At 40.1% G+C, this 23,649-nt stretch overlaps 1 protein-coding gene across 1 annotated transcript in view; it reads right to left on the minus strand.

The window, feature by feature from the left end:
* Positions 1–23,649, minus strand: part of IGF2BP3 (insulin like growth factor 2 mRNA binding protein 3) — a 112,438-nt gene that overhangs the window by 84,326 nt on the left and 4,463 nt on the right. Inside the window, exon 4 of the mRNA XM_064704477.1 lies at positions 3,138–3,186. Within this exon, the coding sequence (XP_064560547.1) occupies positions 3,138–3,186 (49 nt within the window). The remainder of the gene's footprint in view (positions 1–3,137; positions 3,187–23,649) is intronic.

The following is a 23,649-nucleotide window of genomic DNA, read 5'->3' on the forward strand; positions in this document are numbered from 1 at the left end:
AGAACACTAGTTGGAATATTTTTGTCAAAAGGGGCAGTCAGAAAAGCAAATAGCTACTCTGAATTTCAAGACTTCGTTCCTGACAAGTCTTAATAAATGTCTGTTACTCTCTGGCCATTTATACTCACTGTTCCCCAATCTACATGGAATAACTGTGGGACAAGTGCATAACCATGAGTTTTCAGGACACACAGTTACATCTGGGGGCAAGTCAAAATCTCCTTATCACTAAATGATTTCTCTCTTCTACTAATGGCACTGAATTTTACTAAATAGACATGCACATCTCTTAGAAAGATAAGAGGGTACACCAGTGGAACAGTTTCTAGGTTTTCACTAGAAACAGATTTACTCCAACATTTCACGAATCTCAAAAGCCAGCTTCTACCTACATGGAGAATAAAAGGACCTATATCAACAGTGGGGCACCTTCCTCAGGTGATAGAACTCAAAACATTCTCAGTTCAAATTAACCTTCAATATTCCCTGAAAAAAATTCTGGTTTTGGAAACCAGGAGTCAAAACTCCCCTGTGGTGCTCAGAAGTAGGAGCTGCTACCAAGCTCTGTTCCAGATGAGCTGTATTTAAGACTGTTATAGATGCCTTCCTTACAAGAGGGCCCTGTGGGAGTTTTGTTATGGGCCAAAAGGCATCTCTGTGCACAGAGGTGCTCACTGGTCCCAGTCCCACATGGCCCAAGGCATACAGGGACCACTGTGTGACACCCTGGCAGCAAGGACAGCTGTGAATCACGGAACCAGAGGCAAGCACGGTGACTTCTAGGGGCACTCCCATGGGCTTTTTATAAAGAGCTTGTTCTTATAAAGAAAAACAAATTAAAACAAGATAGTTACTACAGCTTTTGCAAAGGATGGCACCAGAACCTTTCAAATAGTTGCTTTACTGGGGTAAAACAGTTCACAGGAACATTAATATGCTGTTCTTTTCACATATCCTGTGTCACAGTAAAAGGAAAGGTGCTGCAGAGTACAAAGTGTGTTTTGTATTTCAATCTGGAACATACATGAGGGCTGGACTAACTAACCTAAAGACCTCTTTCATCAGTTGTTTTGCTCTGGTTTTAAGGATTTCACACCTATTAGAAATCAGTCTTGATTCAGGCAATTAACAAAGGGGTGATGAGGCAAGTGAATTGGCACAGAGGGACTATAAAACACAATCTAAGTAAAATCGCTCCAGCTGCTACACGTGCACACTCACATACCATCCACTCAGAGAGTATTCTGCAAGAACATTGCTTCAATATAAATACCTTTCTGAACACACACATTTCTACTCTCCCCATTAAGAAAGACTTGTTTTAAGGGGGAATCATCAAAAACCTTCTTAGAGAGTTCAAAGGAAGTTTTTTCAAGGATTTTAACACCAAAAAAAAGATACCAGAACCCAAGGTAAATTGACATAGGACAATTCTCTGATGAATTAAATCACCAGTCACTTTTCTTTATCAGCATTGTTTTAAGGACAGACAAAGCTTACCTGCTTGAGTGCAGAGGTGCCAGACCACCAGCACTTAAAGAAAAGCTTGAGGAAGTTACTGGACAAACTGGACTTGCCAGGCAACTCTGGTGTTGCAGGAGAATGCAAAAAAAGTATTGTAGAAACTTTTGGGTCTATAAATTCTGTGCTCAAAGGGTCAGGTCTGTAAAAGTAACTTTAGAGCATGTAGGCAATGCTGAGATGATTTTAACAGGGACAATTTTGGCTCTTCCTTGGGAACTTTAGGAAGACAAAGTGTTTTTAAAAAGATGGGTAGAGAAAATATCTGTCTGAAACCAGATGTCACTACAGAAACTGCAACAACAGAGAAGAGGGATCATTTAAGTCAGAAATCAAATGGGAAACAGGGTAGATACCTGTAATATACATGCAGTATCAGCTACATGTGTAAGGAGTCATGAGCAGGTAGAAGCATTTGTAAGTACTCTGCTCTTCTTTTGAGTACTCAGCACTTCTGTTAAACATCTGTTTATTTACATCTGAGTTGTATGCCTCTGCTCTGATACTTACTATTCCTACACAAAATCCTCAGAGGAATTTTGTACCAAAAAATAACTTAATTTTCAAATTAGTCAGCCTCAACCACCTCTATGCTTCCCAGCAGTTATGAAATTGAAATAAGAGATACCAAGTGGATACTGGTAAGCTGAGGAGTGTGCAAGGCTTGGGAGGTGCAGAGGAAAAGCTCAAAGGACAGCTGGCAGCAGAAGGGCAGGCTGGAGCAGTGAGAGGTGCTGTGATACCTGACAGAGACCCTGTGGTGACAGCCTTGGCTCAACAGACCAGTGCCTCCATTTTCCTTCAAAGCTAGGAGGCAATCAGGCAGTGCAAACAAAGAAGTAGCTGCAGATGGAAAGTCAGATGAAGGCAACAGACCAAGCCCGCTGGAGAACAATGCTACCGGAGCTTTATCCCCAAAACCACCACCCTCCAAATCCCCTCAGGCAGGAGGATGGCTTAGCACTAATAAAACATGAAAAAACATTTTAGACATATACAAGGCAGAAAAAGAGTAGTGAAAACGTATTTATCTGTTCTCACAGTTGGCAATCTACTGCAAAAATTAGAACACTATTTGTGGAGTGTAAATAGCAAGTACATATTATACTGGTGAGAGCCAATAATCAGAATACTGTGAATAAACAATTTGCCATAATGCCACCAATACAGAGGAGCAAGGAAAATAAAAGCCCCCAAAACGCCCACACCCAAAGAGGGACCAGAACTAAATTTCTGCTTCTGTAAAAGTTTTTGACCAATTATTTAAATAAGAACTTTTATTAAGTTTGCTGAACTCATACACCAAACATCAGCAAGGTCCAAAATGGATGAGCTTTCAGTCTAAGAGAGTGACTGCATCAGGAAGTCAGCATTCACCAAGGAATCCATTTCAACATTTTTTATGGTTAACTTGGAAAACAGAAATGAAGGCAGTTATCTGAATTGCTTAGAAGGCTCTATTGTTCCCTCTTCCAAAGGATTTCTCCCCAGAACAGAATGGGTGGTGTGTGCAAAGCAAGTGGAAGGTGGGGGAAGGGGTAAAGTCCTGTGGATAAAGAGAGAAACAGAAGCATAGTTTTTAAGCAAAAATAATTTTTTTTAAAGTAACTTCCTACCTCCCACTGCAAGTGAGGCGGGATATTCCTGATCTGAAGCTTCCGACTCCTGCAGATAAATTAAAGAAAATAGTTTTAAAAAAAACCCAGAGAAAACATTATTGCAAGATAGACTATACATAGCAGTGTCATACATTTTAGCATCTGTCATACTAAAAGGGGCAAAACCAAATACAGAATTCAAAAAAACCAACAGATCGCCGAGGGGGGAATGTCAGGTCAAAACCATTTCAAGTCCAAAGAACTGTTACAGAAATACTTGTTACACATTTGACAGCTGTTACATTTCATGAAGCCTCCACTTTTCCTGAAGAGTATTTCTATTTTAGCTTTAAGGCCTTCAGTATCTAATTCTCGGTTATAAACGGGTGTGATGATCCCATGTATTTGTACTGGGTTCTCCTTTACACATTTTAAGAGTTTTTTGTTGTTATTTTGTTTTTTATAATTCCAAGACAATACATCACAACATCACAATCCTTCAAGGTAAGGAATATAAGTTTGAATGAATACATTTGGTTTAATATTAAGCTTTTCATTAATCTAATGATGGACTATTTTCTAATATTCACATGATTAACATTCTTCATTCCTTATTGGGAGGAGAGGGTAAGAATCAGTACATTTATTTTATCTTCACCCAAATTTACATCAGTTTTCACTTATCTACTAAACAAAACATTCACTTTGAAGTGCTGCTGCAAAGCCTGGCAGTGTGCTGGCTGCCTTCACAGCCAAGTCCTTTGTCTTCTCCCTTCCCCCAAAGTGAGAGAACAAATAAATGCCAGAGATGCCACAAACCCCTTGGGATTCACAAGAATGTGTAGATTAACACAGTTTCGGCTAGGCTCAGGTATGTTGAGCTAGTAGGGTCAGCCTGACCATCCTGGGGAGCTCTGGGGAAGGGAGAGGGGACAAGAGAGAGCAGAGACTTCAAAAGTCTCAACTGCATTTTGGCACTCCAAAGCAGCGAAAATAAGTATCTTGTGTTCAAACACTTAGTTCTACCTCACATTTTAATTGTTCAATCATGGCCTCTCTAAGAATGCCTAACATTTTACGGATTTTTTTAATAACAGTTAAATTTATACAAGCCAGTGAAGTCTTCAAGCAAAACAAGTTTTTGAGATGTTCCTGTCTAGCAATAAAATCAAAAGCTTTCCTTTTCGCCCCCAAATCCTTTTAAAATACACTCCTTTCCCTAACACCACCACCTACCCAGGCCTGCAGTGAGTGTTTTACATCTCAAAACGCTCTTCCTCACAGGCTTTGTTCAAGGCACAAGCAGAGGTTACAGCACAAAGCCACTTGCCCAAACTGCTCCTCATATGGAAGGGTCATCCCCAACACTACAGCGACCATGGATCAAGCAACAAACATGATTTGGCCAGAAAACTGAATCAGGCCTTAGTTTTGTACCACTTCTCAGCTGTTTTCACTCCCTCTCAAGCAAGTAGGAGCAGATTTCAGCATTTGATCATATAAATAGGCAAGGAAGGGAGAACGAAAACCCAAACCACACACAACCCTGTTAAGGTTTCATTTTCAGTAAAGCAGGGAAAGTCAGGAGCTGCCTCACTGTAACAGAGAGCAGAAAATTTCCTTGAAGCCTGCAAAGTTTCCCTCAGACTACCATCTCAGCTAGTGATACTGCTGCAAAGCAGTCACCCTAAAGTAGTGACATACTGCTCTGAAACATCAAAATAATCTCACACAGCAACCTGGAACTTGGAAGTTGGGTCCTGAGGTAGAACATAAAATGGGATGTGCATACAACATTAAAAATACTGGGCAATTTTAATACAGTAAAACCCCAAACCACAAAATTGGCAGCCAATACACTATTCAACGTGCTTCAAGCATGTTGTGCCATTACTCTCAGATTTGTAGATTCAAATTAAAATTCCTGAGTTTTATTCACAGAAGGACCCAAGCCCAACACCCCCATACCCACAGCAGGTCTCACCCCAGCCCCACACCTGAGTTTGGCCACCAATGCTCCCACTGAACAGGGGACATCCACTGGTGAGAAGGGGCTGGAGGGGAGGAAGTCCTTTCCAGAAACACTTATACAAATTTAACAAAACTATCACCTCACATCTCATTTCAGAAGGAAATCCTTCTGAAAATCTTCTCTACTGCTTGGCTCCTGAAAGATGGACCAAAAAATGCAATCTGTGCTTTTAATCATCTAATGCTAAGGACTAGCACAAGGTTTGGCACTGGGCTTTTTCCTTCCCCTTGTGGCTTCAAGGGACTGAAAAAGTTTGGTACCATTTAAAACTTTAGTCAGCCAACATTTGTAGCCCAGAAATAACTGGAACATTCAGAAAAGGAGAAGGAAAGGACACAAGCAAGGAAGAAATGTCACCTTAAAATTGCTAGTTCCCCTGCCACATTCACAAACAGCAAAAGAAAACGGCAAGCTAAGTACAAAACAGGTACAGTCCTGTCATGCACCTCAATTTATGGCAATAGTGAGACACCTATTGTACAAAACTGAAAGGTCACTTCAAAAGTACAAGAGCAGCTATAAACACACCACTTAATTTGGAGATATTTGTACCTTCATCAGTTCCTTGGCTGCAAGTAATTTTAACTTGTCACCTAGCGCACAAGTTTGAAATCTGCTGTTTACTGATGCTCGTGAAATTTTTTATTTCACTATTTCTGTATCGCAATTAGCCATGGGGAAAAAATATAATTGAATAAAGCTTTGCATGGCCGAGAGAGAAATCACACGGAACCAGCATGAGAGATCACGGACACATTGAGATTTTGCCATCTCATTTGCTATTAGAGAAGTCCTAATACATTCCTTAAGGACGCCTACAAGCCCACCAAGCTTGTAGCTCTGCACCCAGGAAGGAGGGCTGGAAAGGACCCGGCAGCTTTGGTGCTCGCAGGGGCTGAGGAGCAGCGAGCAGAGCGCTCCCGTCCCGCACGTGGGGCCGGAGGCGCGGATGCCGCTACCGCCCGCCCGCGCTCGCTCCTCCCGCTCGCTCCGCCGGGCACGGCGCACCGGGATGCGAGCGGCTCCGCCGGCACCCGCTCCGCTGCCAGCCCGCAGGAAACCGGCTCTGCAGCTCCTCGGGAAAATCCCAAACCCAACGCAAAAGTGTAGCAGAGGGAAAGGGGCGAAGCTGACAAATACTGAGTTTAACGGAGCAGCAGCTGCTTCCATGAGGATGCGATCTGACTTCGGCAAGCACTCCTTGCACAGAGTCAGAACTCCACACAATAGGCGGGGAAAGGAAAAAGTATAGAGTATCTTCCTGGAACAACACTCCCATCTCAGGCAGTTAGCTCTTTCAGGATGCTTTCCATCTTCCTCATCACCCTGTTTTCCTCAGCAAAGTAGAAATATGCAAAGATCCTAAAGCTTTTTTATCCCAGGCAGCGGAACCCTACAGAGGTTTTGTTATGTTCTGCTTTGAAATGATCTCAAGTTTTGTTACTTTATGACTACATACACTCACACCAAGTGGGTAAAACAAAAACCAGTCCTTTCTCATCCCATGAAGGTATTTTATTACACTAGTTTCATTTAATATTTAGCCCATCTAGTCTGAAATTCTTAGTAAAACGTTGCCAGCACCTCTCATCAATGTAACTCACATAAGACTTGTGTATGCACATTTTCCAGTTTAAGCAGATTTCTTAATTAATTTTTCCCATTCTAAGTAGGTATTACAAATAGATGTCAACTGAAAAAAAAAAAGTCTGGGCAAATTAGGTTTGTGCTCTGTATAATACTAAGGTTTTGGAAAGCTACTTATGTCCACAGCATGTGAACAGGTATTCCCACTCATTTCTCTTTTTCAAAGATAACTAATAAAAAGTGTTTTCGGCAAGAAAAGAGACTTCTCTGGTTTCTGTACAAGGTTACTCCATAAGCAATGGTTTGGCAATAATTTACTTTCCTTAAGAGGAATTGCACACATTCTGATTCTTCTTTTCAAGTACTATCCCGGTAAGAGAATTCAGTTGCTTTAAGCCACTGCTGACAACTATTTGCCAACATATTTCTTCTGGAGCTTTTTATTTGTGGGACACAAATATCTCTGCAACACTGAAAGCAAGTAAAACAAGCCACCACTGTGCCCCTTCACCAGGCAAAATCAGCATATTTGTGCTACATGTGTGCACAGAGACGGAAAGGGCAAAGTGCCACAAAGATGGATAATTTACTAAAAGCCATTTTAGTGATCTCTGAAGGGGCCACCTCTCTTACATCAATACGCAGAACAAACATGCACAGGGACACCCAGTGCTCCCAGCCCACAAGAACCCTCCACACATATGAAACAATACTAAATATGTCTTAGCAAGAGGGTGGTGGGAGAAAGAAAATGCTGAAATTGTGGCTTTTCTTCTTCACTTTTACGCATACCCTTTCATTCTCTCTCTGCCCTCAATATATACACCAAGATTTTTTCCTTCAGTAGATCAAGTTCCCCTTAAAGTTAAAAGGGTGTCAAAACTGTCTATTTTTGCCTCCCTGTATTAAGTCTCACTGTACACTTTCACTAATACAATCTCACTCTATATTTTATATGACACTTAGCAAAGGCAAATCGCATCAGATTGCACAGCCCCATAGGGGAAAATAATTTTAAATAAGAGAAGATTGACAATTATAAAGCAAAGAACAATAAAGTATCATGCTTTTGCTCACAGTCCCCTTTTTTTTTTTTTGTATCTCATAGATGTGTGAAAATTTTCCAGAGGGAAACAAATGCAAGTATCAGTGACTGCACTTCCACAGGGTTGTACCTACACTCTCACCAGAGCCCTTCTTGCCATCCTCCCTCCCCCCCAGAGACATGCTGCCTCCTACTCCTTAATTCCCATTTCTCAACAATAACACCACTTAATAGTCTCTTATTTCAGCAGCCATACGAACTACACACAGCATTAATGCCTTAAACCCACAGAGCACAAACATACTCCTTTTCAACAAGAGCCTATGGAAAAAGACTTAAACATGTTTGAAAGCAGATCAAGTGAACATCCACACTCTTAGTCCATTCAACTGTTTGAACTCAATACCTATGGGATAGAAAGCAAATGGTCTACCTTCGCCACTCTTAAGAGCAAGCAAAGAGCAAATGCTTGTTCATTTCCTGTGTTCTAGGTCTGTAACCATGCTGGTTACCTGGAACAGTCTTGGCACAGGTGCAGAGTGTGCCAATACCCACTGCACCAAGGCTGGTACCCCCAGTGCTGCCTCCCAGCTCGTGGTGCCCCAGCTCTGACAGCTACACGTGATGCCACAGCAAACCCACTCACCAAAACAACCCCTCTTCTCCCCGAGCTCCAAAGAATGGCAGAAAGACAAAAATTGTCAGTTCTCAGCCTTCCTTCACTGACAACCCAAACTGAACATAGACAGCTGGAGATGAAATGTTAAAAAAAACACCACACAGCAAAAAACCTTCTATGGAGTGTGGGTAACGCCATAAGGTAAGAAATGAGTTCTGTATGAAAAGTCCTGACAGGAACAGCCATAGAAACAAAGTTAGCAACTCTCCTAGCCAAATGGAAAACTGCTGGTAGTCAACTGAATTTATAGGGGAAGGGAAAGAGGTGTCTTATTATTTACTCTGCAGCCAGCAAAATAAAAACAGGCAGGGAAAATCCCACACAAATGCTACCTCCACACAGAGTACATTAGTTTCTCCCCCTCAGGTTGCTTCAAGTAGCTGATGCTTGGGCACAACAGAGTGAATCAGTGTTTTTAACACACTTCTAGTGGGAAGAAAGGGGAAAAAAAGCAGCCACGTGTGCAGGACAAAATAAATAATCCTTAACTCTCAATTCAGATCAGTGTGGCTGGGGGAAAAAGCAGTAGTTTTCTAGTTACAGGGTGTGGGAGGGGGAATTGTCATTATTTATGGTAAGTGGAGGTAATGACACAGACTGAGCCACTGGAAGGGTTTGTCCTGCAAGAGGTGCTGCAGTCTCTGCCTGCCCCACTCTTCACACTGAAATTTCTTGGACTTAAGCAATCTTTTCACTCTAAATTTTTTACATTTCATTCCTGAAAGTACCTCATAAACAACAGTAAGTCCATTCAAATAAAGCTTATTCAATGGATATTTTAAGCCATCTTTGTCTATAAAATTTTGTACGCATATACTCATGCAGTTAGATATCTCAAAGTGCTTCTTCCCAAAAATTAGTTCTGACTAATACAAAACCAAATGATCACACTTCCTACTTTAAATGAAGGTACTCTGAATTTCTTTCAAAAGCAAACTCAGGTTTAGTTAACTGATAAACAGAGGTGTTTATATCACTTACATTAAAAGGTATTTAATTTCTAGTATATATTACAAGGCACCCTGATGGCACCGTTACTACATTTTGTCTAATCAAGCTGTTAGCTCATGAAACAGCCAGTTCATCTTCAACTTACCTAGCAGAATAAAGGAGAAGGGTTTCAAATACTGACTTGTTAAGAAACATCACCACTTTTTATTTCTACACACTGATCTGGTCAGCACAATACTTGAAGAGGAAATGTTATTGCTCCAATTTCAGACCCAATTCAGCAATTCAAGCAGACAAAACTTGGCTAAGCCACAGGCAAACTGCAGCAATACTTCTCTTTGTGTTGACTCATTTAATCCCAGACCCAGATTTAAAAGCAATCTATACTACTGCTCAGAATAAGGATTTTCCATAAAATTCAGACAAAGAAAATTTTTTCCCAAAGCCCATGCAAGACATAATAGTTGGCTCCTAACTACACTTTTCCCCTTTCATCTCGCACGTACAGCCCAGCAAAGCGGCTGCTTCGCAGAGGTGCATTATCTCAGCATTGAGAATGAAAATATGACTCTTGGATTACCTCACAGATCCCTCTGTGCTGATGATCAAATTTCCTACCACTGCCTGCAAAACATGGGGTTTGTTTACTACCTCTGCCCGGGGCCAGCCGTTGGAAAGCCGCGCACGGACGGAGCCGGCAGTGCCGCCAGCTCCGCGCCCAAAGCCCCCAGCCCAGCCAGCTGCCTTCTCCTTGCACGAGTAACTCGGACACTCTGAAGGAAGCTGCAGCTTTGTGAATGGACTGCCAGCTCCACAAGTGCAGCCAGAAGGTTTATATGGGCACCCAAGTCCCATCGTGCAAAGCAGGCACATCGAGCAGCGTAAGCCCAGCTGCGGTTCTTGTGTTTGAGTGGATTACCTGGATAGTAGGCTCTCACCTGTTATCATCTGCTTTTGGGTTTTAGCCCAACAATTCTTCACATCACTAATTAAACTAAAAGCTTATATTCATTATTTGTGAATTCCCTTGAGCGGACCATAAAGGCATTTTAAAAAGAAAATACTGAAGATTCTGCCATTGCCATATGAACATTGAATTTTTCATTAAAAAGAAGAAAAACTTTCATTTTTCAGGTGTTGTTAACAGAAAAGGCTGTTAAGATTTTATTTTTTTTAGTAAAGAATTAAACACTGCTTTAAATCTAATGAGAAGTTTTAGTGCCCTTCAGAAAAATGGCTTTTTTCATCTTTGTGGCTTGTGACGTTTATGGTTGGGTTGGTTTTCTTTGATTCCTCCCCCTCTTTTTGGGATGGGGTAGGGTGTATGTTGTTTTTTCTTAATGCCACATTCTGTCTTTCCTTCCTCCTCTGAGCAGGGGTCTCTATTCCTTAAACAACTCTAATATGGAGCTGATTTTGGTGACCAAACTTTTTCAAGCTATGGTCACTTGTCATTTATTCTCTCACCACACAACTAACTTGCAACTAACTGGGATGTAGATAAAAGTGAAAACACTCATGAGGTGCACAAAGGGTTGAAAATAATCACCTTTAAGAGCAAAAGTACTTCCAAGCATGCACACAAAATATTTTGTTTACTTAATATCCTTAATGGAACACTGTGCTCAGCTTTTTCCTTTCTTCTCCCCACCCCTCATTTTCTTCAGCCACCAAAATAGCCAAAGGCCTCTTCTCTCCCATCACCTGTTTTCCTAGAGCCCACAGGGCCCTGTCACTTGGAGCAGTCCCTAGTTCCATTATGAACCAGCTAAGAAAATCTACATCAGCAGTAAGAAGCAGCCCCAGAATGAAATTTGTATCAGGTTCCCCTGCAGTATGTGGCCACACAAGGGGCTAGGGAGCAGCAGGTTACAAAAAAAAAAAAAAAGTTCTTTTCTTTTCTCTTTTTCTTTTTTGTAATTTCCAGTGAATTCAGCTCTCTTTAAAGAACCCAAGCAGCAAAAAGGAAGGGTGAAGGATACTTCAGTGTAATTTCTGAAGCAAAAAAATGTACTAGACTGCAATAATCAAAAAGCCAACAAGATACTTTGTTCTAAGTGGCTGCTGGATAAAGCCTTGCAGTGTTTTTGTTTTGCATCTCTTCCCTACTACCATCTCTTACTCGGCAAGAGTGTGCAAACCAGTAAGAAATCCAATGGAAATAAGGAACACGTAGCACATACTATGTAAAATTTTGGCAACTTTTTTTGGTATGGGAGGTATGGCACCAGATTAGATCTCATCTAACAATAACTCAGTGATTCACCCTTCTCAGACTGAAATATCCAAATAAAATTAGCAGCACTCGTAGACGAATTCAGTAGCCACCATGCTGCTGAGACCAACTGCTCAACCACGAGCCTGTGTGAGCAGAGAACATGGGAAATGCTTCCCAGATTCCTGACACCACAGCGATAGACAGGGAGCACAACCTATTTCTGTCTCCTTCAGGTCACACTTAAGGGAAACTACAGTTGTTCATGCTCAATTTGAGTTCACTGTACTCTCCAGATTAAACAAATTCAGCTATGGGAGGGGAGGGAGTGGAGGGGAAACAAAATAGCGAGAGTTGCTCTCCTATGCACTTACAACATTTAATTGCAAGACCTCTTTTACACAGTCTCAGCATTTGCTACTTTTTTTTGCACTATCAAATATCAGATTTAAAACATTCAGGATGAGAACAAGCTATTTCAGAACTTAAACTGAGTGTGACATTAGGGTAGTTGAGGGACTCATCCCACTTCACCACCACCTCACTGTTTCACCCTACACATGCAGTTTTTAAAGAAAAGCCTGCTCACTGCCTCTCTCAGGCTACTCCACAAAAACTGACACAAATTAATGTCCAATTCCTAAAAAAGGATCTCCGTAAACAAAGATTCCTGTGGGGTCTAGAAAATGGAAACACAAACACTCATGCTGCTGAAAACACAATCTAATTTCAAAAAGCTTACCAAGCTATATCTAGAATAAGTGAAATATTTTTTTAGTCTGGTTTTAAGTGTAGATGTGAACTTCAGCTACCATACTGGCTCCCTGACATTTTCAACTCTCTTCCACAGTAAAAAAGGATAGAAACAAGGGTAAACTACTTCATTTAGGCAACTGTATATATGATATTATCTAAAAATATTAATAGTCTTAGTGCTTAAAAGAACAAAATAAACCAAAAGTAAAATTAATAAATACACAGAGCAAATCAACACTTATAAATGTACCACATGGAGCCACAGGTTTCAGGCTCTTTCCAGTGTTTAGAGCCACTACAAGTATTTAGAGTGTGTGTGTGCACATGCATGCATGGTTTTCCCTCTGCATCCACACTGACTGAAACTTCCATTTTTACTACTGTTTTTCAGAAATACATATATTAATCAACTTTGCAAGAGGACAGCTTAGACTGACATGATAATTGAGCATTTGAAAGATACTATGCTCATCATTTGATGTTCCAGCAAAACCTAACAATGACCTGCAGGTAATTTGCTCACATGACAAAACTTTTTCTTTTTTTTTTGTTAAATTAAAAATAATTTCTACCTTTCAATCTCAAGGCAAATCAAGAAAAATTTTTAAATTGCTGGAAAGACAAACTGTTTCTTTTAAATCTTCTAGACAACACTAACAGGACAAAAAGTAGAATACTCCACCAGTTTTACATCAGAAATGTCTAGCTTACTGTTTTCCCATTATCTTTAAAATAAGTAAGTTCTTCTGTCTAAACAGCTTCAGTACAATAAGCCTTATTAACACAAGTTTGTCTTAAACTTTTCAAGTATAAATTGATGCATGCTGCAGCCAGGACTGCACGGATGCCAATGCTCACTTAGGTGCTCTAGCCATCATTTTCCCAGCACACTCTGTTGAACTGACACAACACCAGCAAGAAGAGCTCTCAATGCTGTCCCTTACTAATGGCAATTCCACGTGGCCTTAAACTGATTAAGTGACCTAAATCAGATGGGATATAACACCTTCACCAGAGGAGTGCTGGAACCCTTAGGGTTTGCACTCTCACCACCAAACAGCTTCCCTTCCTTTCACCTGCCCTGGCAAAACCCAAAAGTCATCAAAAGTGACCACTCTGCTGTTTGACTCATTATTCTTATGCTGAATATCAATAGATCCAGAATTTTTTTCCTAAATGCCATTGTTTCCTCTATATTTCTGTTACTTCTATTATTTGTTACTTGCAAAGAGAAACAAATTTGGTGTATGGTTTTCAAACATTATTTTCACTTTTTCGGTAATTTTCTCTGAAGAATTCTCCTCCACAAATTCAATGCTACTCACTTGCACAAAAATTTTGTGGAGAGAAGAGCACCAAATGAAATTATTTCATAGCTGTACTTTCAGAAAAACGTAACATGTTATTTAGAAGACCTGCACAGTCTCCCATCAAAAAATTTTATACCCTTTTTACACCCTTGAACAATAGAATGTGCCATCCTTCAGCTGGTACATAGAACTAAAGAGACACACATCGCACACAAGCAATATTTTATATATTAAGGTGTGATCTAAAGACTGGTTACTGAAAAACAATTAGCTCCCTAGCTGGCATATTTTAAGAAGTGAATTTATGCAGTAATAACCATGCAAATTTTTCTTTTTTTGTTTTTGAGCAATAGGTTTGGTCAGGGTAAGTATATCTATACTAGTAAATCCTCATGCACAGTAAATAATTTGTACTGCCATAGTTAAAGCACCACAGATTGTGTGTAAACAGTCCTTTGCAATATTTTTTATTTTTATATTGACTTAATAGAAATGCTGTTAATTATATCTTGCATTAAACTTCATTTTTAAGAATTACCAAAACAATCTTCTGTGCTTTTGTCACAGCAGCTTTGATTAGTGCACACAGGCTTACATAGTATAATATATGAAAGCAATCCCTGAGCTTTCATACCAGGGCTTGATTAAAGCCTTAGAGTATCATTTCATTCTGTTCAACTGGAAAAGTCAACAACTAAAATTCAATTGTTCACTGACTTTAAATTATGCAACATTTCAATTCTACAATTTCTTTCAAAGGGAAGTTATTCTGAAAAATTGTTTATATATAAGAGGTGTGAGTGTATTTTCTTTAGCAACCTTTACAATTAATATAAAATCATTTCCTCTACATTAGTAATGCTATTAAAAAAAAAATTGACCCTGACTTTAGGTAGTGTTATATAGAGCAATTATAGGATAATACTATCACCTTGTAAATGATTTTTTTTTAAATTTCTTTTTCACAGAAAACAGGATATAGGATCAGGTTTTGAGGATGAATTTCACAGACAGCACTGACTTTTTCACAGTCATTGTAGATTTGAATACACTGTCACGACCAGAGAACAAAAAACAGAGTTTACATTTCTGCACTGGAAAGTACACTCTTTACATAGCATTTAACATTGACATTGTTTTAACTCACTTCACATTAAATTAAGCAAAATTGTAATTTTTTATTAGTTACTCTTAAAGAAGAGAAAAGGCTTATATCATGCTACACCTAACCAGTTAAATAATAAGTATAATTTATAAGTTAATCATCATTAACGTTAAGATTATTTGCATTTAGTAAGTTGCAGTTTTCAAAGACATGGCATTTTGCTGGGTATTTAAATTAAGATTATGAGCAAAGTTCATACGAACTAAGATGATAATTTTGACCACATTTAATAAATTATTTAGCAGATAATTAGTTTGACTTTAGTTTATATACAGATGTTCAAGCTTATTATCACACAAGATAGTAATTATCTTATTTTTACAATCACATGGCACTGATTCATAAACAGAGATACCCAAATTAGGTGGTACTTGCCCCCACAAACAGATTGAGTTGCCTTTACCTGAGAGCACAGTTTAGAATAGCTTAAATACGTCTCTCAAAGCTTCTAAATTCAGCCTTTCCACCTGGATATAGATATACCCAGCAACTGAGGAATTTAAGAACATTTTTTTAAAGACCTGGAGAAAGTTAAAATAGCAAAAGGAAAAAAAAGTTTAAGGCAGATTGTGGTGTTGTAAGGTATTTAACCACAGATATAAGTCACCCTTCTTTGGGGGTTACTGACCACTTTTTGCTAACACTACTGCTTGTGCATCATCTTTACTCCTCACCATCATCCCCAAAAAAAAATCAGCTTATTTCAAATAATAGTGCCTAGAGCTGGACTATGCATAATGAGACAAAACTACCAGTAACAACCAGAACCCGAATACCAAAAACCCCAAAACAAAGCAATCACTGCCTCCCCCAAACCTCAAAGACATGCTTTAATGCTTCACAGCCACATCCACATTACACACAGAGAGCAAGGGAAGTTCACAGGGATGGATGTGAGAGGGAAAAGAGATCAGGGCACCTCCTCAGCCCCCCCAAACCAGATCATCCTCTCCTTATCTCGCCCCGGTCTCAACAGATAAGTGACACACCACAGCCACCTCCAGAAAACTATCACTGCTCTAAAGCCATTTGGAATTTGTAGGCTTTCATCATGGTAAAACATGGTTAAGTTTTGGACAGACTTTTCCATGCTTTGCACTTTTTTTTCCTTTTATGGCCCTTTTTTCCCCAAAGGTACCACCCAAAATGATGCACCTGGTGACACAAGGGAGAACTATGTCAAAGAGAGGCTTTCTAGTATACAAAAATCACATGTGATTTCCACCAGCAGTGGAAATCTAGCTTAAAAAGTTAATCTCAACTTCAACTTTGATTTGAAAAACCATTTTTTGAAGTGTTCCAGCACAAAACACAGAACACAGCCCTGCTGTACAGCGGGAGGCTGACACAGCCACGCGTGCGGCGCTGGATCCGAGCAGAAGTCTCAGTTTCACGTTAAGATGCTGAGCTTAGCGTGTGCAAAACCAGCAACAGTCATTCTGGGTGAACTCTGTGGATCAGGTGACGTGAGCCCAAGGGCCAGCAAGAAAAGCAATATGCATAAGCTCATTATTTGCCACAGAGGCAGGCAAAACCCAACCGCGGCCACTGAATGAAATTCTGTGATTTTAGCGAAGCTAGTCAAGCACAAAGGTAGAGCAAGCCTTATAATTTCAAGACTTCAGTTAATGACAAGTCTTCAAACTGTTTTCCCAAGACTACTTCCAAGAAAAAATTGGTAGCTTCAACTATAAATAGGTTAAACACAATTCTGCTCATGCTTTGAGTTCAACTGAATAACTGTAACAAAACCCAGTTGCACAAAGGGCGTGTACACCACTTTTATCTAAAGCTTATCATACTATGTTAAATGCAGAATTTGGGACATATTTACATGTCAACAATCACTTCTTGTTTAAGACTAGCCAGTGCAAAAGAATGGGTAGAAATCACACGATTTATAAAAATCTTCTCTCAAGAGCATGACAGGAAAAAAAAAAGAAAATTTCTGAATAGAGGTGTATAATACATTCTAAATAAATACAATAAGCAGCAACCCTGAGCAAGGCATCAAATAGAACAGGAACTCACCATTTGCTATTAAGACTCAAACCATCAATGAGGAAAAAATGTCTTAGTATTTAATAAAAAATATTCTCTACTTTCTGACAATTACAAAAATGTGGTGTGTTTGGTTGCTTTAGGGGGTGGATTTTTTTTAAGTATTTTAGCAGAATAAGCATTCTGATGGATCTTCAAATGAACTAGTATTACCAGGACAAGAAAAATTTTACACCACTCCTACTGAGTTCCAGAATTAAACTCTGAAAAGAAATTTAGTTATGACTACACAGTATTTAGAAAAAAAAAAAAAACCAACAGTAAGAGCTGTCCATTTCTCAATTATTTCTCATCCTATGTTAAAATTTCTGTGCATGTAGATAATTCATACAGCTGGGTAACAAACAAGTACTGAGATACTGCAGCACGTCTCTCAGGTCAGCAGCAGTGCCTCCTGACCAGCAATGGCAGTTTTTAACACCTTTGGTTAGCAGAGCACCAAGCTAGGCTGCTGCCCACCACCACCTAGAACTCATTTAAGTAATCAAGCTCCTGTTAACACAAACCTCACCGTGTGAGAGCTCCTGCTGCTGATCAGCCCCAGCACCCACTGAGATCGAGAGGCTCAGCATCAATCCCTCTGGCCTGGTGAACAGCTCCCTCTGTGCACCAGAGCACTGGTTTGCCATGAACAAAGATGTGCTTCACTCAGGAATCCTCTTGCCCTGGTAGGGAAGACTCCTATGCTGTCACAGCACAGAAGTACATAACTCTAACAAACTAGCAGATCAGTGGTGAGGGGAGCCTGTGCAAGCTGGTGCACAGTTAGCAAAGTCATTTGAAAAATTACTTCTAAGCTAGCTGCAATAGTCCAAGATAGACAATTTTTTTTCCCTAGCCATTACCTGCATAAGTTTGCCACCAAACTTTCACCAGAAAATAATTTAAAGCAGGTATATCAGAATTAATGTTAAAAAAGGATAATATTTACATTATACATATGTGCTATTGTCATAGATTAAACTACTACCTAAATTCCTCAAGCATCCCATACAGTATGTTTTGTCCTAAAGAAACTCTTCTTTGAAATTTTTATTTTAGATGTAGGAGGAAAAATTGAACTATTCTACCATGATAACAGGAAGGCACCATAGCACAGAATTTCCCCAATGCTTATAAACCAAATAATCCACTCTATCACCAAAATTAAATTTCTGGATTATCTGTTCTGTAACTGCTTCAAAACTACTGTTTTGTTTGTTTTTTTAAGAAAATCCAAACAAACAACTGGTGCCTTTTGCCTTTGCTAGATACTTGCATTTTCCCTACCAAAGCTAGAGACATTTTGTCACCTCTGTTTCCCAGGAGTCTCCCTGCTGCATTCTGGGGGCTCAGGATTGCCCCTGATGGCTGGGGAGAGGGGCAGAGAGTGCAGGATCTGGGATGAAAGTTGTGTGGAGCACCTGCACAGCACAGCTCACCCAGGCAGGGACTGCCCCAGCCCTGCCCTCCTGCCCAGATTGTTCCTGGAAAATTAGAACCCGACCTTCATCAATGCATGCTAGATATTTAATGAATAATTCCAAATCCAAGCCCAACAAGGTTTTTACTCCATCTCTGACCGCTCTTTAATGTGAAATTTCAGGAAAATAAGTAACTGCAAATCCAACTAATAACTTAAGCTTATTATTTTTTCCAACAGAAATTTCTGTTCACACACACTAGAGTTCCCTTTATTGGGAATTCTGATTTCTGCTCTACAATTTTTAATGCTTCATTAAGGTAAAGTGAGCTCCATTTTTGAGGGAAAACACATAGAACATGTACATTTAACATTTAAAAATTAGAAAACAATTTACCAAAACAATAAAACACTTTTACTTTCAAAGAGGAAAAATGCATTAGACACATGGTGTAGACTACATATTTTAAAATAACATTCCTAAAGTTCAGCTGAGCATGAAAGTTAATCTTTCAAAAGTGAACATTCAGCTCCAGTTGTGTTCAAGGGTATTGGTACTAGGAAAAAAAAAAAAAAAAAAGAAAACCAAAAAAACTCCCAACCTTACTATTTTTATAAATTCTCTAGATATTTTTAGCTGGTCCCTTCTTCAACTGCAAATTATTTTATGGTAATAGAATCTTTTAAAATGCATATGTGGCTATATATATACACACACACACACGAGAGACACACATATACATGCACATTCTCTTAGAAACCACTGATTGGTGAGAAATAATGCAGAGGCTACAGCCACAAGATAATCAAGACACCAAAAAATTTAAAATGGAGTAAAGCCCTTCCCAGCTGAAGATCCTCTGTTTCAAGGCAGTTTCATTTCTGTACTTAGTCCCATACCCAAGAAGACTCAGATCCCTCCTTTGACTCATTATTTGTGATCGTATCCGAATTTTGACTTAATTAAAAGCACAGAGCACCTCATTTTGCATGTGAGTGGCAGCTTTCCATTCATTCAGGCCTGCAGAAGGACAGTTTGAGCAGATGCTGATTCCCCTGCACCATGAAGAGGCAGGCTATGGGGGAAGCACATGGCTGCTGGGGCTGTGCTGAACAGGAGACATTTTATACTATAGGTTCCTCTTGTGCCAGCTGTCACAGTGATACGAGTCAGCAAAATAACAATTAATATTGCAATTTTTCATTTTGAAATTTCAATCCACTGGCAAAAAAAAAAAATTGGAAAACCACCTTTTTTGGCACCACTCTTTTACTGCCTTTATGCATACAGTATTTTAAGGTTTACTAGGGTCAATTAATATTGATTAATATGCACTTCATTTGCTAAGTATTCCACTACATATATCAAGATTTCTTTCTGTGTTAAATATATCTGTCTTTGAAGACACACTCACAAACCAATATTGCAGATCCGGAAAGAAGCAAAACCAGGAGACAGTACAAAATTACAATTTTTTGATACTTACCACAAAAACACGGGAGCTCTTGCTCCCACACAAATTTTTCAAAGCCAAATCACACATTCCCGTTGATGACAAGGAATAACCATCACTGAAGTATCCAGATGGACAGACATGCCCAGAGAGCCTGGGTAGCACCAGAAAGCACTGGGCTATCTGGTCTCCCCAGCACACCCCCAACACAGACACACAGGGAGATTTTTGGATGGCACATCCAAGATATTTTCCTCATTTGAACAGCAGAGGTAACACTCATCCAGCAAAGATGCAGGGTGAAAAGGAATTCAAGTGCCTAAATTTGACATGCCCAGAAAAAAAAAATAAAGGAAAAAGTATGGAAGCCTGAGACTAAAACTATAAAATAATGCTCAAGTATTTGATTCCATCATGATTCTAGACAAAATTAGGGAAAGCTATAGTTTTATCTTAGCTTTCAACAGTAATTAGCATATGACTTTACATAGTTCTATATTCTCCATCATTAGAGATGAAGAATGGACTCATGTGGAGATAGACATTTTGCATATGAAAATAAAAGTGCATTAAAATAAAATGATCTTGAAACACTCTAGAACCATGTAAAGCACCTTGATATTGCTAAATGGATCAAACCTATTCAAACTTTCTAATCCATCCCCCTCTATACACAAAACAAGAAGTTTTCACCCATACTTAGATTTTAGAGCATTCCATTTTTTGCAGGTGTTCTCTATCCATTTACTGATTCTGAATAACCAAATTCCAATAATAAATTTTACTCCTTAATGACAAAAAAAAGGTCCTACATCAATGTTGTCTTGTGCCCATCTCACTGGGCTCATGAACTCGCCAGAAGAAAGAGTGGTCCATACCACTATGTATTTTTTACCAAAATCACAGGACAATAAAACACTAAAAGATAAAATGACCCTAAGGAGAGGAACAGGTTTAAGGAGTGAAGAATCTTTTTTTTGTGAGGTTCCCTGAAGGACTAGCACTGTCCATGGCTAAGTATTAGGTGTATTTTAATTCTGTCTGGGTCCCTCTCTCACAGGCATTATGGGCATATTTTCTGTTAGGTAGGTAAATCTCAGGCCATTTAAAAATTTTCAGGTCAAAACTAAGCATTTGAAGTCCACCAGTAGCTAGCCAGAAGCCATGAAAGGACTCCAGCACTGTAGAGTCCTATGCTCTGCACTTAAAAGAGTGACTGAAATGAACACAGCCCCATTTTATAAAAATGCCACCTTCAAGGTCTCAAAAATGTGGAAAATGTTATTACCCCATGCTTGAAGGGAAAAAAAGGGAGAAATAATAAAAAAAAATCTTAAACATTTCCTGATCATATTTTTACTACCTTTGAATTACAGTTCCAAAATGTTATTTTTTATTCCACTCCTTTAAAATTTAACATATCTATGCACAATTTAAAGTCCACTACAAGTATATTTCTCAGGCTACCTTCTGTAAAGGGAAGTTAGCAAAACGAGAACAGGACCAACCTTTCAGGACACACATTTACAGCTGTGTTTCAGGTGTTCCAGCAGATTTTTAAAAACTGCAGCAAGAAGGGATTTTTTCTTAATTAATGATCAAGCAGCATGAGGAACTATAAAAATTAAATTTCCCACAATGTAACAGTTAACACGGTTGGTGAAGATTATCTAGTTTTTTCATAACAACTGTATAGGAATAGTCACAACTGGTGTTTCCACTCTAGTTGTAAAATTTCAAAGATTAAAACAAAAAAAAAATCTGTTCACATCTGCAAAGACAAATGTGGAAACAGAATAAAAACTTTAAGTCACTATGTGAAGTTTTGGCCCTGCACTCTCAAAACCAGTAAGTTTGCACACAGAAAAGAGAGCAGATACAGCAAAGGTGTATTTTCTAACATGTCTTCTTTGAGCATATCTCTACCTTCTTGATATTTACAGAAGGAAAACTAAAAATCAATGCCACTAATTTATTTTTTTAATAACTATGACCATTGCAGACTCCATGAATACTTTAGCTTCACAAAACCATTTCCCACCTTCTTGTGCACATGAGACACAAATCCTCATTATACTGAAAATCAGCAACACAACCCAGTTCCCATCTAATGGTCACTCCTGGAACACAGGTGGTTGCAAGGAGGACTTGGGGCTTGTTTTCCTCAAATCAGCCTTTGGACACCTCAGCATCAAAGGTGGAGCCCAGCTGGCAGGCCATTGCTCTCCCCAAAGAGCAGCATAACCTGTAGGGTGCAGCTCTGTTACCCACTTCTCCTGCTCCATTCCCAAACAAATCCCACAGAAGAGACACAGGGAATTTATTTTCTCAACAAAGAGCCCTCGAGGTGGGGACAAAAAAAAAAATCCACCTTCCAACTGGAAAAGCACATCATGATTAGCACAAGTGAGGTGTTTGTGAGCCTTTGAGGTACCTGAGGACCCCAGGAGCAGGCAGAGCGGTCAGGTGTGGGTGGGAAGCCCACCTGGGCACGGAAGGCAGGCCGGGAGGCTGCGCCAAGCACACCCCCAGGTGCCCAGAGCCGGCGCTGCCCTCCCCCCTCATTACGCACAAGTGACATCAGGGCCATTTGAATAATCAGATTGCAGCCTACATCGCCTTGTGAGATGCCAGCTGCTCCTGGGCCGCGCCGAGGCCGTGCCCAAAGCCTCGCTCCACAAGTTCCACGTAGGCCATGGGCAGCCACCACCCTCCCGCCGCTTCCTCGGGAGAAAGCTCAGCTGAGCGTGGATGTGACTAACGGTGCCCTGCCTTCCCTCGCAGTCAAAACCATTACAATGCCTCCTCTAACTCCTGCATCAAGTGACCTAAACCCTTAAATATTGCAATAGCCTTCTTCCACACCGAGGGGTCTGAATGCAGAAATGCTGCATTCCTTTGGCATTCCCTCGAGATTTCAATAGTAAGTCAGGAATCTACTCCTGAGCTTATTAAATGCTTTGCACCTCCCCCAAAGCAATTCCCCACCCTTCCACCAAGGAAACCTTGACCAGGGCTCTTTTTTTCAACCACAGCGTATCTCCTGGTCTGTTTTTTAAATACTTCCAGGGAAGTGGTGGGGGGAGGAAAGCCACACACAGGCTCTCTCCTTGCTTCCTTCCACAGCAGGTAGGAAGGCAATTTTGCAAACCTGGGTGTGCCCACTTCAAATCAGAAGATCCAGCAAAGGCTGGAATGCAGTGACTACTGGGCCCAAGAATTTCGCCCTGAATAGCAAGCCAGGCACACTCCATGTCTTCCAGATTCAGCTCAACTTTATGGCAGCCCTAGCTGACACCACCTCTTGACCTTCCCTTATGTGACAAGGATATGGATTACCAAACCCTTACCCTTTCCTCCTGTGCACCTCAGCTGCCTCTGGAGAAAGATACCCACAAACTACTTTTGTGAGTGATAATTTACATACCCTGGTAAAAAAAAAGATTTAAAAAAAAAAAAACAACAGAAACCTCCATAAAAATCGTGTTTAAGGAGGCTGTGAGGAGGGGAGCTAGGAGTCTCCATGACGCTACCTCAAAGCAGCAGAGGTCAATACAATGTATTGAATAATTTTGTTGCACTACAAAACAACTTTGGCTCTTACGAAGCAGTCATTTGACCAAACTAATAACTGTACTCTCGTGCTGAAAGACAGACTTGACGCATGCACGTTTGGTTTTTTTTTAAATGGCGTCACTTCTCCAGCCATGTCTCTGCAGCCCGCTGGAGAGCACAGGGCCCTTTGGAAAGCGCTTCCCGGCCTTCCAGCGTGCAAACACACTGGGTGGGCCTGGCCAGCGACACCCCCACCACACCCCAGCTGCTCCCGCACCTTTCCCTGCTGCAAAAAGATACAAGGACTTCAAATAAGCT

The sequence above is a fragment of the Zonotrichia leucophrys genome, chromosome 2, assembly GCF_028769735.1.
Source record: "Zonotrichia leucophrys gambelii isolate GWCS_2022_RI chromosome 2, RI_Zleu_2.0, whole genome shotgun sequence".
Classification (NCBI taxonomy): domain Eukaryota; kingdom Metazoa; phylum Chordata; class Aves; order Passeriformes; family Passerellidae; genus Zonotrichia; species Zonotrichia leucophrys.